Source organism: Ipomoea triloba, chromosome 6, assembly GCF_003576645.1.
Source record: "Ipomoea triloba cultivar NCNSP0323 chromosome 6, ASM357664v1".
NCBI lineage: Eukaryota > Viridiplantae > Streptophyta > Magnoliopsida > Solanales > Convolvulaceae > Ipomoea > Ipomoea triloba.
In genome coordinates, this window is record NC_044921.1 from 17756723 (window position 1) to 17772153 (window position 15431).

General features: G+C 32.5%; 1 protein-coding gene across 3 annotated transcripts; it reads right to left on the minus strand.

Moving 5' to 3' along the window:
• Positions 1-6337: 6337 nt before the first annotated feature.
• Positions 6338-10685, minus strand: LOC116022589 (myb family transcription factor APL). 3 transcript variants are annotated; one of them, XM_031263346.1, is made up of 6 exons: positions 10376-10685; positions 10191-10267; positions 9993-10059; positions 9793-9859; positions 8746-8818; positions 6338-7234 (listed from the first exon to the last, which is right to left on the minus strand). In XM_031263346.1, the coding sequence occupies exons 1-6, from the start codon at positions 10551-10553 to the stop codon at positions 6527-6529; spliced, it is 1170 nt and encodes a 389-aa protein (XP_031119206.1). In that variant the 5' UTR covers positions 10554-10685; the 3' UTR covers positions 6338-6526. The 3 variants fall into 3 exon arrangements, with proteins under 3 accessions (XP_031119206.1, XP_031119208.1, XP_031119207.1); XM_031263348.1 differs by having other exon boundaries at positions 8746-8788; positions 10376-10553; XM_031263347.1 differs by having other exon boundaries at positions 8746-8815; positions 10376-10553.
• Positions 10686-15431: the final 4746 nt, after the last annotated feature.

Sequence of the window (15431 nt, forward strand, 5' to 3'; positions counted from 1 at the left end):
AATTCTCTTTTGAGTAACATTGACATTGTCTTCATCTTTACTATTTGTTCTCTTCCTTTTAGTTGCATTGTCTTCATCTTTACTATTTGTTCTCTTCCTTTTAGTTGGTAGTGTGTTATCTTTACTATTTGTTCTCTTCCTTTTAGTTGGTAGTGTGTTATTTGCAATTCGTGTTCTCTTCCTTTTAGTTGGTAGTGTGTTATTTGCAATTCGGTTATTGTTGGTAGCATAGATGACAACGTCATGCAATGAGATTATGATATAGGAGTGTAAACACAAAATTTTGAATAATATATTGGAATTCAAAATTGGTTACATGTATGTATCAATATGGGGTGTGGGTACAAGCTCTGGATATATGGTCTTCTGAATCTTCAGTCGATGTCTTGAACGCTTCATTAAAGGGCCTCCGGATTTCTAGTGGCTTGATCTTCAGAGAAAAACTTATATGTTTGTTCTTCTGAAGGGCCTCCGGATTTCAAATGGCTTGATCTTCAGGAAGTTTGGATCAACATGATAGGCATGATTTTCAAGGAGGAACTTTTACATTTAGGATCATGGGGCTTTTATTTTCATGATCATGATCTCTAATTCTCTAAATAAGCTTCAAAGCTATTTCTATGATGTTTTCTAGGATGAATACATAGAAATAAAAGGTCTTATTTATAGCTGTAAGATAAAGAGTTTTGATAAGTTCAAACTCTTTTGATATTATATAATTAACAAATTATATAATATCAATATTATCCAAATACATTCAAATATGCTAATATTATAAAATAATAAAAATTATCAAATTTTAAGTGTCAACAAATGCCCCCTCGAGACTTGCTTGTAAGCCACTTGATCGAGAACATATACCACCCGACAGTATGTAGTGCAAGGAAGTCTCGACACTACAGTTATATATATAAGGCCGTTTAAACTTGTACCAAGGAGTATGGATATGAGGCCGTTTCTACTCGTGCCAAGAAGTATCATTTAACTTCCTCCATTTCAAATTTCATATGGGGTTTGCCCCTATAACGGTGTCTATCTATGAAGAGATGAGAGGCAGAGCTGTCCCACTGGGCGTGCCAATTTGTGAACAAAGAAATTTTGAATATATATTGGATTCAAAATTCCTATTACATAGAATATCAATATATATAATGTGGATAAAAACTCTGGATATATGGTCCTCTGATTCTTCAGTCGATGTCTTGAATGTTCCATTGAAGGGCCTCCGAATTTCTAGTAGCTTGATCTTCAGAGAAGAACTTATATGTTTGTTCTTCTGAAGGGCCTCCGGATTTCAAATGGCTTGATCTTCAGGAGGTTTGGATCAACATGATAGGCATGATTTTCAAGGAGGAACTTTTACATTTAGGATCATGGGGCTTTTATTTTCATGATCATGATCTCTAATTTTCTAAATAAGCTTCAAAGCTATTTCTATGATTTTTCCTAGGATGAATACATAGAAATAAAAGGTCTTATTTATAGCTGTAGGATAAAGAGTTTTGATAAGTTCAAACTCTTTTGATATTATCTAATTAACAAATTAAATAATATCAATATTATCCAAATACACTCAAATATGCTAATATTATAAAATAATAAAAATTATCAAATTTTAAGTGTCAACAAGCAGGTATGGACTTTCCTTTAGGTGTTCTGCTTTAGGTTCATTTGGTTCAACCATTATTGTTGAATAAGTTATTGTGGATAAAGAAATCCCTAGTTTAAGAAAAAAGATTAAATAAATTAATAAAAATTTGAAAATTTAAAATATTATGTATTCCAAAGATATTAAAAGGTAGTCTCTCGCTTCAATTTGCTGGGTAATGGGTTATTTGAGTACTTTCATTGTCAACAAATCCCCCAAGTAATTAATATGATTGGTTTCAAACTATTCTTTTTTTATTTTTTTCATGGTATTAAAGAAATACATATGTATCATTTTTGGGTGTAACTACTAATTTATTTAATTCAATAAGAGTAAAATAGAGTGATTCCGCTTCAATTTGTTGAGTTATTATTTGAGTACTCTCTTTGTCAACCAATCCCCAAGTAGTTAATATAATTAGTTTCAAATTATTTTAATTTTTTTAAAAAATAATATTAATAAAATACTTGGTAAATAAATATATAACATTATTATGTACTATAACTTTGATATTTAATTACAAGATATTGTAAAAATAAGATAATAGACAATGTAATGAATATCAATTGATAAATTTAAATGTAAAAAATCTTTGCATGAGAGAAAATAAAGACAGTATAACTAATAAAATTATTTCTCTTATTTAATTTAATTTTTTGATAATGAATAATTTTTTCAAATAAAGGTATTGTAGACACATAATTCTAAATTAAAGAAATACATATGTATCATTTTTTGTTGTAGCTACTAATTTATTTAATTTAATAAAAGTAAAATAGAGTGAGAAACTTAATTATGTCAAATTTGATTGAGATGAGGTTCGAACCTAAGACCTTTCTTATAGAAATTAATGGGTAAGTTAAAAGTTAACGGAATATTAATGGAGAAGATAATATTTAACGGAAAACTTAACGGATAATTATAAAAGTAAGGTTAAATTAGGTAATCTCTATTAATAATATTAATCCGAATTATCTTAACCATATTTTTGATTAAATAATTCATCTGAACCATCCATTTGATTAAATAATATTTTTTATTTTTATATTGTTATTAGACATATTAACACATTGTACTACTAAACTCATTTGTTAAGAGTATATCAGAGGTAGGATCAGAGCATATTAGAACTAGAATCAAAGCCTGCAAATATCTCTCCGGCTACCAGAATGAAAGAGCTAAATATCTGTAACCTGACTACCTTCATGCGGCACTAATCAACCAGAATGTCTCTGATAAATCTGTTGTGCTCCAGCCGCTGATATATGGGCATTAGGAATCACGTTGTGGAGCTGAAGTTAGGTGTATATCAAATTGGCTTTTATAATTTCGACTTACAGACCATCTACACTGTAATAAGTGGAGTTGTACTACCTGATTTAGAGCAGACATCGCCTGAGTTTATCAGTTTTTTAAGACAATGTCTGAGCAAAAATCCAAGAGAGAAGCACAGCAGAGGAGTTACTCAATTATCCTTTTATTACTAGAGTTTCAGTAGTAATGACAATTGATGTATGTAGCTAGTAGTTTTGCACCGGAGGAAAGACTATTTACACTACTCGAAAATTGCACTAACAAGTGGTGTCGTTAATTAAATCACAACTAACTGCTCTAATATGCTTTGATTCTAGTTCTAATATGCTCTGATCCTAGCTCTGATATGCTCTAACAAATGAGTTTAGTAGTACAATATGTTAATATGTCTAATAACAATATAAAAATAAAGAAATATTTTTTAGAATAATGGTTCTAAAAATAGGAGAGATAAGGTTATTATTATTGTTTTAATATGAAAACAACAAGTGATTCAAAAACGATTAAAGAGTTTTTTTTATAGACCCAACCCCACCATAATATCATTCGTCCATGTCTTTTTTCCCAAGTGTATCCAGAAATAGGTATTACAAAGATCATAGAACGAGTCATTGGCTGGGATTGGCTGAAATTGACTATTAGATCCGAATGTACACTTGCCTATTTGGCTATACAGATATTGGATGCCCTAAAACATTCACATTTTAGGAAGGTAGTTCATTTGTACATACAACCAAGTCATATACTGACTTACCCTATTGGTAAGGTTGTACTTACGGAATTTGGGAATGTATAGAAGATGTGGCTTGCAAGATGTATAGAAGATGTGGCTATGATGCCTATCTCTCCGGCTTCCGGAATGAAAGAGCTAAATATCTGCCACCTGACTACCTTCATGCAGCACTAATCAACCACAATGTCTCTAACAAATTCGCTGTGCTCCAGCCGCTGATATATGGGCATTAAGAATAACGTTGTGGAGCTGAAGTTAGGTGTATATCCAATTGGCTTTTATAATTTCGACTTACAGAGCATCTACACGGTAATAAGTGGAGTTGTACTACCTAATGTAGAGCAGGCATCGCCTGAGTTTATCTGTTTTTTAGGACAGTGTCTGAGCAAAAATCCAAGAGAGAAGCACATCAGAGAAGTTACTCAATCATACTTTTATTACTAGAGTTCCAGTAGTACATGACAAATGATGTATGTAGCTAGTAGTTTTGCACCGGAGGAAAGACTATTTACACTACTCAAAAATTGCACTAACAAGTGGTGCGACTGCTTCTTCACTCAATACCAATAATTAAATCACAACTAACTGCTCTGATCTGCTTTGATTCTAGTTTTAATATGCTCTGATCCTAGCTCTGATATACTCTAACAAGTGAGTTTAGTAGTACAATATATTAATATGTCTAATAACAATATAAAAATAAAGAAATATTTTTTAGAATAATGGTTCTAAAAATATGAGAGATAAGGTTATTATTATTGTTTTAATATGTAAACAACAAGTGATTCAAAAACGATTAAAGAGTTTTCTTTTATACACCCAACCCCACCATAATATCATTCGTCCATGTCTTTTTTCCAAGTGTATCCAGAAATAGGTATTACAAAGATCATATACACAAACTAGCGAAACAAATGAGAGTGGAGAATAGGGTTTCTTCAATTATTCTGATGAGAAAACATAATACTTAATACATTAATTATGAAATGACTGAATTGCCCTTGAGAAAATGAGATTAGATGTTCAATTGTAAAGGAATGAGCATAGGTGGCTAGAGACAAAAAGTAAGAGGACTAAAAATGGTTGATTGAAAAGTTGAGGACTAAAAGTGACAGTGCCATCAAAGTCGAAGGACTAAAAGTGGTTAATTTAAAAGTTGAGGACTAAAAGTGACGGTACCATCAAAGTTGGAGGACCTCCACTGGTATTTACTCTCCAAAGATATTAAAATGTAGTTTCTCGCTTCAATTTGCTGGGTAATGGGTTATTTGATTACTTTCATTGTCAACAAATCCTCTAAGTAGTTAATATGATTGGTTTCAAACTATTCTTTTTTATTTTTTTTCATGGTATTAAAGAAAATACATATGTATCATTTTTTGGTGTAACTACTAATTTATTTAATTCACTAAGAGTAAAATAGAGCGATTCCGCTTCAATTTGTTGGGTTATTTGAGTACTCTCTTTGTCAACCAATCCCCAAGTAGTTAATATAATTAGCTTCAAATTATTTTAATTTTTTTTTTTCATGATATTAATAGAATACTTGGTAAATAAATATATAACATTATTATGTACTATAACTTTGATATTTAATTACAAGATATTGTAAAAATAAGATAATAGACAATGTAATGAATATCAATTGATAAATTTGAATGTAAAGAATCTTTGTATGAAAGAAAATAAAGATAATATAACTAATGAAATTATTTCTCTTATTTAATTTAATTTTTTGATAATGAATAATTTTTTCAAATAAAGGTATTGTTGACACATAATTCTAAATTAAAGAAATACATATGTATCATTTTTTGTTGTAGCTACTAATTTATTTAATTTAATAAGAGTAAATAGAGTGAGAAACTTAATTATGTCAAATTTGATTGAGATGAGGTTCGAACCTAAGATCTTTCTTATAGAAATTAATGGGTAAGTTAAAAGTTAACGGAATATTAACGGAGAAGAGAATATTTAACAGAAAACTTAACGGATAATCATAAAAGTAAGGTTAAATTAGGTAATCTCTATTAATAATATTAATCTGAATTATCTTAACCATCTATTTGATTAAATAATTCATCTGAACTATCAATTTGATTAAATAATTTGACCGCCATTTTTTCTATCCATTTTAGGCCTAAGTTTCTTTGGCTCTTATTAGTATAGTAGATATATAGACTCAAACACAACATTGAGGAGGCAGGAGGTGACTTGAGAAAGACGGGAGGATTACCATCCGGTATATCTATTATGAGCAAAACAAGGGTGTTGATATTCTCGCAACATGTTGAGTGGGTGGAGGTTAAGGACCTTCCTTTGTGATTGAGGGGGTCATTACCAATAACCAAGTGGGTGCGACCAATTGAGAGAGGCTAGCTTCTCAACCTCGGGATTTCCCGTCCTAATTGATCAAAAGAAAAAAAAAAACATAATATGACTAATTGAAAGACAATAACTAGCTAGGAATACGTTACACACAGTTTGAAAAAATAGGCAAAGTACTTGAAACACAATGTAATATCGATACACAAGTTTCCTATTCTGATCGATCTCTGATGTATCAAAAAAACTTCACACACAGTACAAACACACATAATGTTTCAAACTTATAAAGTTCAAAAGCCTAACTAACCTGTCAATGATAATAATAATAATGATAATTAGAATTAATAAGCGCATCCCATACTGTGTATATATGAGTATGATGTAAAAATACAGGTAGATCATATAGCTAGCTAGCCACTATAGAATAGAAATATATAGATGCATTGCATTGCAGCACCCACAAATTACATTACTTTTCATTCTTTCATTCATTATTAATTAAATTAGCCGAATGTAGAGTTTCTCCCTTGCGCCGCCGCCGCCTGCATGTTCATGTTCATGTTCATAAGAATGGCGCCGGGATTCATCCTCTCTCGCCTGCTCGGCGATTGCCTCTCCTGAGACGCCGCCGCCTCGAATTTCTTCTCTACTTCGCCGCCGTGCTCTCCGGCGCCGCCGCCGCCCATGTTCAGGGACGGCTTGGTTTCGTAGAAATCGGAGACGGAGTCGTCGACGATGTCGTTGCCGCTTCTGTCGAGCGTGATTTGGATCATCTGGTCGTTTTCCTGGCCGCATGAGGTGGGGCCCAGGTCGTCCGACCAGATTAGAGGGCTCTTTCCGGTGCCGCAGGGGCTGGGCCTCTTCTTGCCCCGGGCGGCGCCGCCGAGGCAGAGGTTGTCGTTGGAGAGGAAGCCGTCGAGGGAGGAGGAGGCGTCGATGGTTTGGTGGAGGTCGAGGTGGTCGTGTCCGCCGCCGTAGATGTTGAGGTCTTGGAAGGCTGGGAAGCCGAAGTCTTTCATGCCGGAAAGTTGGTCGGGTTGGTGGTGGTGGGGAGGGGGTGGGTGATGGTTATTGGCCATGCCTAGCTTGTAGGGCCCAGCTGCTGGTCCCACATGGCTGTCCCCACCTGAAAGAGTTTGGCAGGCTTTCTCCAGGATGGTCTGCATGTACTTCCCTTGAGCTTCAATCCTCAACTGGAGATGCCTCTGGACCTGCACTACCACATGCATTCTTCATGTCATGCATGCAATTCATGTTTATATGTATGCATCAACATATTCATTAGAGCATCCTTATCAATGGAGTTTTTTCAAGGTAATTGAGGAGATTTTGTAAGTGTGATTAGAAAAGAGAAAGTGGGAGGAGATGAAAAAAAAATATAAAATTGATTTTAAAAACAAAAAAAAAATTAAAAGAGGTGTCAGGCGCGCCTGTGCTGTGCGCACAGCACAGCTGCTCCTTGATTTTCCCAAAACAATGTTACTGTTCCAATATGCTTCATTTACTGAAGCAACTCTATACTCTCTCTCCTACCCTCTCTCTCCTCCAACTATGCAAGTTACTGTTCCAATATTCACCAATTCTTCACTGATGGCCATGCTCTTAGGGTTTAATCCAGGACTAGCTTCAAGAGCATCATATCAGTAAGATTACAAATTCGACTCAGGATGAGAGTTGGTTTATATATGTCAGTCAGCTATAGACAACCTAGACAACCTATGCTAATTTAATTACCTTCTTATGGACCGGCTAGGGTTAAAGGGCGGGTTTATACTGCAACTTAGGTAGGCTTACTTCCTTGTGGACCTTTACCAGCTAGGTTCACACGGTAAGATTTACCCATTCGACCAAGGCTGGTTTGCCTCATTGTGAACATTTGCCGAGTAGGGTCCCAATGCGAGGTTTACCCAGTGCAACTTAGGCTACGCTACCCTCTTTGTGGACCTTTGCCAACTAGCGAGGGTCACAAGGCAAGGTTTACTCAATGCATAGTCTCTGGTAGTGACGGTGAATTTTCCTTATTGTTACGCAATAATAATAATAATAATAATAATAATAATAATAATAATAATAATAATAAAATGTGATCAAATTTAAATATGATAATATCCTAATACTCGTGATGAGATATTAAAAAAATGAAATTAACTCTTAAATTGTGTTAAATTTTAGAAATTCTTAAATTACCATATGGTTTTTTTTTCTATAAAAAGTTAAAAACAATGAAAGAAAAGTATATTACTATAGAAGATGAAAATTGAGGTCCACTGAAAAAAAGAAAAGAAAAGAAAAGAAGGTATATAGTTAGTATGAAGACGTTTAGAAGCTTGCTCATACAAAAAAGTATCTAGTTTCTTTCTACACAAGTTGTATCCTACAAGTTAGTGGCAAAAAGTATATATTAGAAAAAGATGAAGAACTAGAATAATAAAATGTAGTTTAATTTAAAAAGTTACTCATTATGATTGAAATCTATGTTAAAATGAGGTCCACAATAGTAGCAATACTTTAAGTGACAAAGATTTTGGTATAATTAAATTAAAGTTATATATATATATATACTTCATAAAATTTGGTTGGTGGTCCGAAATCTTAAGTTTCTTACATTGACAAGCCCACAGATATATATATATAGTAAAAATTTAATATTGGGTTAATTTAAAAATCAAAATAATATAATATGAAATGCATTAATATATCTTTAAAATTTGTATATAATTACCTCTAGTTGTTCATGCAGTCTTCTCTGCACCTCCATCTGCATCCTGATGGCATCATTGATGCGAACATTACTACTGCATGCCACCAATTCACACACACCATACCATTCCACAAATAAAAATTAACACCTACTATATACACTTATGACAAAACGAAAAAAAAAAACAAAACAAAAGTACCAATTAATTCATAATTATAACCCTTTTCATGTCTTTATACATCCAAACTAATCAATTTCATAGGAGTCCTAGTAGATCCTATTTGGATGGGTAGCATTGTTTTTGATTGTTTGTCTTTAGCTAGTTTTTTTTTATCATGTTCCTTTACTTTTATTCCATGGTTTTTAAATTAGTTCACTCACGCTTTGGCTAAAGCAACTAAGACGCAGTCTGACCGTTTGTATTGGGATGGTGTTCCAACGGACTTCTTTTCTGTTGAGATTTAATATTTCGTTTGGTTGTTGGCTTTCAAAAACTAATCAATTTCATGATAGAGTATAAATCTTTTTTCACTAATTTCACTTTTACTCACTCAAATATAATGGAAAAAATGACAAGATTAATCTCGACCTCAACTACTCAAAATTGGAAAAAAAAAATATGTAGAAAACCCTAATAGAATGATGTTTGGTTTTTAAAAGTAAATAAATTTGAGTTGTAGCCTTGGAACTATAGAAGTTCGTTGGATAAATTACTCTTTGAAGCGGTTGTTTTATTAACAAAACCTACTAAAAACATCAAGTTTTAGTAGACGATGAACTATTTTTCTCGATTTTTTTTGTTCTATTCAACTGTATATATATAGGAGTTGAATAAAGTTATTATTTGAAGTGATTCTTTCCTTAACAAAACCTAATTAAGGGAAACATCAAATTTGCCCAATTTTTGGTATTATTTAGGATAATTTTTTCTTGCTTTTCACTAGATCTACGGTAGATAGATGAACCAAAAACTGAAAGTGATACGATTCATAGAGAAAGAGAGAAGAAGATCAGAGAGGGATAGATTATGGGGGGAAAAAAGGGAGAAGGAAAAAGAAAAAAACATACTCGTTCATGTTGCGGCCAATCATTCCCGAAGAAGATGCTGAGTTTCGTTGAAGCTCTAAAGTGGAAGCTGCGGTGCAAAGAAACAACGGCGGGACTTTTAAGGAAACATCATATAACTACTGCATGTATGTAAAGCTACCGGAAAACCACGAAAGTAATAACTAATAAAGAGAGATAGGATAGGCTACGTTGTTAATTACCTCTCTCAACATCTTTGACAGAGTGATCATTGAATTCCTTGTGTGGCTGCTTTCCCAGTCTGAATTTCTATGATACCATCCAAAAGAGGCAAAAGAAAAGTTAAAGCACTGTTAGTTCCATATATGTAATAATTTCATCACCCAAAAACACAACAAATTAAGAATCATCCATGGCAAATTAAGGATTATTTGAGGAACCTGCAGGTGGCTCTTGAGGTGGTAGAGGGTGAGGCCCTTCACGCCCATCACTCTCATGATCGTCTTAGGTGTGGCTTCTGCTCCAACCCAAACAAACAAACGTTAAAACTAACGAAACACTGTTTGTTAAGCTGGTGATTGGATTCGATGAAATTAATGAAAGAAATGGATGGTATAGTACGTACTGTCGGGGCCGCCGAGCTGGGTGACGGCGTCGACGAAGCGGTCGTGGAGTTCGACGGTCCATCGGAGGCGGGGTTTGGGATCGGTAGTGAGAACGAGGCCGGAGTCTCCTTGGACGCATAAGGGTCTGTCATGGTGGGAATTCATACTGCTTGAGGAGGGTTTCTTTGGATGGAACATTCTCTCTTTCTCTTTCTCTCTCCCTCTCCCCTCTCTCTCTCTCTCTCTCTCTCTGGAATACCGAGAGATTCAAGAACAAATGCCAATGGAATACACACACCCCAATTGCTCCTGCTTAATAATTTGAACCACGCCCTACTCGCTTTTAATTCTCTCTCAAATACCCCGTAAAAGTGTCTGTCCGATAATTATAGGTTACATTTTTTTAGTGAGTTAATAACATCTGAGATCCTTCTAAGTATAGTGATTTTGACATATTCAGCCATAAACGTTCAAATTAATCACTTTTGATTGTTATCATCCGTGGTTTAAGTTAAACACATGTCCTTCAATTATCAAATTTTAATCACAAATGGTAACAATTTGAAAGTCAGAGGATCAGGTGGTCATTTTGAAGGTTTAGGACTAAACGAAGACTAAATGTCATAAAATCACTTGGGGACCCCATATTTTATAATTGCCCAACGAATGTAAATCACGGTGACTCAATGATATATATATAATCCTCACAATGCTGCTATCGAGGTCTCTTTTTTTAAATACTATCTAATGAACCAATAAGTTAAGGCGGTGTAGACCAAATCATTATAGTCTAACCACATCAACTTTTGACTTCAAAGTTATACCGTTCAATTTTAGCAACCTCTCAAATATATATAAAGACAATTCATAGGATCGGTTAATTATACGTTTATTAATTGAAAAACTTTCTCAATTTTTCAAAAGACATACTCCGTAATAAATATAAACTCTGTTTACTTATTCTTTTTTTTTCTTTTCAACCTAAAAACATTGTGTGGAGAAAGAAAAACGGATAAATAAAAATTAAAGTAGAGACAACCTTAGATTCTGTATTAAAAAAACAAGGTCTCAAATTCCGATATGTATATACATAGAAATTAGTATAATTTGTAGTTTCGATAAATAAAAAATTCTAAAAAATGATGAGGCAATCATTCTTACTCAAGAACTAATCATTAATATATTTTTCGTCACTGAAACTTATGTATGAAATATGTTTTTTTTCTAAAAATAATACTCATGACGTAATTTATCATTTACCATATTAGATAGGAAAAAATAAAATAAAACAGAAGACATTATTAGGAAAATGTATACAATCAATTATTAATAATTACCCTATTATAAACTCTGTTGGCTGTCAATGAATTTGTGGTCTAATAGTACAAAATGATTTTTTTAAATAAAAAGTCATGACTTTGAGTTTTAGTGGGGCGGTATTGATTCTATGTGTTAGTTTTAGTAGGTTGATAAAGTAGTTATGAACAGATACTACATTGTAACAGAGCGGTATATAGGTACATGTTAATAATATTTATTGTGATAAAGCTACAAGAAAGTAAAATCGATCAAGTAATATACAATTTATGAAAATTTTTACCGTGTCATTGTATCATATTTTAATAAAAATTTTGAGTAAAAAAAGTTGTGTAGTCTAACCACATCTATTTTTTATTTGAATTAAAAAATAATATCCCAATTAAGAAAAGCCTAGGGACAACCAAACATATGTAAGAAAGAAATTTTATAATATTTCCACTCTTAGGAAAAGCTAAGTATACTCCTCACTTCTCTTTTTTATTTAGTATTTTTTTTCTTTTTCTTTTATTAAAATTAATATAAAGAAAATTTAAAAAAAATAGTATATGTAAAAGTATTGTGTACAGTACTGTAGACCAATATGCAACCCTAGGTACTTTGTCAAAAGCTAAGTAGAAGCTCCACAAAATGTTTGGACGCAATAGAGTAACCGTCAAGGTTTCTGTCCCTTTTTACATAAGCCAGCCTAGGTATTACACTGCATGCGAATCTTTTATAATGTTTTTTTTTTCTTTGTGGCAAAACTTAAAGCAAAACACTTAGCAAATCTTTGAGATGTGTCTAATTTTTCTCTTTTAGAGATTAAGCCATTAATGGTGTGGGTGGCATTGTACACATATGACACATGTAACGTCTTTGCCCTACAACAAATTTTTTTAATGTAATAATTCATTTCTACTTTTGGATTGCAAATCTCGTTCAATATAAATATAAAAAAAAAATAGAACAACGAGTAATTAAAAGTTTGTTAAATAATTGTTTATTTCTTTCAGATCAAGCGTAAACTATATTTCCTTATACTTGTGTAGTAATTCAGTGAGATTTCTAGTTTTATTTCCTTATATTTGTATATATATAGTAGCATTCGGATATGTGACCTTGGCTTTGATACCAATTGTAATATCAAACACTTACCACTATACCAAAAATTATAGCTAGTAATGAAGGCATAACTTTATTTATCTATACTTGCGTAGCAGTCACCAGTCAGTGTCACGGTTCGGTAACAGGATGCTGAACTCAGCTCTCCAAGCCAGCCAAAATCCAACATATAATCTAGTAGTAGTGACTGGTGAATTGAATGATCAGTTTTATTTTTTTTTTAATACGTGTATAGCAATTAGTGTCACGTTTTGATGACAAAATATATTAGACTTAATTCAAGTCTCTGCCCAACAATAATTTATTTCTTTGAAGATCATTCTTTTACAATGCTTTCAAATTTTTAAAAATATTTTAAGATTTCAAATCTTTTTTGGGGAGGGGGGTGGGGTGGGTTAAAACTTAAAATTACTAGTGCGATTCTACTTGGTGATTGAATGAACAAAATCAAATTATAAAGGTGAGCGCAAAGAAGATACAAGTGAGGCCATTTTGAAGTTTGCCATGATGATATTCGTTGAGAGAATATTGCTCCCACGAGGTTGCCTAAAGCATTAAAAAGAGCTTAGTAATGGAGACATTGCCGGAAGCAAATTAAAAAGTTGTACGTCACTTAGAGAAATTGTACTATGTAAAATCAGAAAATTTTACATGCAATATTGTATTGGCATGTGAATATGTAATAAGTTTGAATAAGTTTGAACCTACTTACATATCTTTAATTGCGTGTACATTATTATTCTTCAGTCCATAATTGAATTAGTTGACTAGTTGAGTTATGCTCCGTGAATATGATATATTCATCATAACATTTTATAAGTACTATTATTTGATTTTCATATGACATATGTAATGTGAGTCATGATCTAAACCATGATATAGTTGTTTAAAAATGCTTTTGAGAGAATAATTGGAATGATAAATCATTTTAATTATTTTTAATAAAATGTTTAAATGAATTACAATTAAAATAATATGACTCAATCATTTTTATATCATTGTATATTGGACAAAAGTTTGGACAATGACCAAGTCCAACATCTTGCTATCGAAATGTGACGCTAATTGCTACACAAATATAAGGAAATAAAGTAGGAAATAAAGTGGTAAGCGGTTGATATGACAATTGAAATTAAAGCAAGTCAAGTGGATCAAAATGTGGAGCAGACTATTCCGTAAGTAAAAAAAAAAAAAAAAAAAAACATGCATTCAGTAGTATTTATAACTTTTAGCGTAATGATAAGTACGCTGATCCATCCTCATATTCTACCATCCTCATATTGTACCATTTTAATTGTTGTAGTTTGGTCACTCTTCTAAAAAAGACTAAAGCAATTATTGTACTTGATGGTGCTTCTAAATTCTAATTATGTTTCGTGAGGGTGGGACATTCCCATTACCCTGCTTTTAGCCTAAATTTTCATTAATTGAATCGCTAAGTATATGAATTATGGTAGGATTTTGTCTCTTTTGCGGCATCTAATCATTATTACATATCTACACTTAGATACTTCTACCACGTACGGAAATAATGCTGCGAGACAAGCGAATATTTATTTATTTGGTTTAAGCAATTCTATATTTATGGATTAAACCAATTTTTATTTTCTCTCCTATTTTTAATAATGTTCTTATAATTTCTTTTATTTAATAAAACACTTAATTTAGTTTATTTTAAATTAAAATATATTTTTATTTATTAAAACTAAATTAACTATTATAGATAATTAAATTATACTCCGTAAATATTTTGAGTAAAGTTAAATTATATATACAAAATTTACATTATAAGAAAGTGTATATTTAGAGTCGAGTTCTCTTGAGTAGGAGTTCCTATATAACAAAAAAAAAAAAAAAAGAATAAATCTCATTCATGCATGGTAAAATCACAAATAAATGAGATCTATATATACTTGAAAACAAAATAAAGTGACATTTTCATTGACGTGGTTTGTTTGCACTTCTCACATGACGCATAACATATGTTATTTATGACTATTGTATATAGTACATTTATGGCCTAGGGGTCCTCTTACTACTAGATATCTAAGAATTCTAAACATGTATCATCCACAATAGCCAGAAAAATTACAGACAACTCCAACCCAGTCGGTCTTTGGTAATCACAAGGTTTCAAATTTGTCTTCTCTGTTTGAGTCGGTAGACAACCTACGTTAGTTTACATTCTTGTTGTCATTTGTTGGCTAGGGTTACAAGATGGACTTTACCTATAACACACTACCTCGAGTAGCGATTTTGAACTTTCGTAAATTAAAAAAAAAAAATTAGGAGAAATTTGTTGGACCAATGATTACATTGACAATGATGAGTAGATATATGGGTTGGTTTTGTTACTGCTTATGGTGTGATTTATGTGTAACTAACATAAAGTAGTGAATATATATAAAGATGGAATAGAGTATGAAAATGTGGAAATATATATGAGCATTAGGTGATCATGCAGATAGATGATGTATATAAAGAAAGGGTGGTGGCATGTGGGGCAATAGAGGTGATGCATGTGAATGAGATATAGGAGAGAGGGGGGAGGGGGGAGGCTTTTAGATTGTAAAGCGGATCGACCTCGAGGCAAGCGACTGAGGTGAGGCTTCCTTCAATCTCTGACGCTTTTGTAGAATACAAGATTGTCCACTC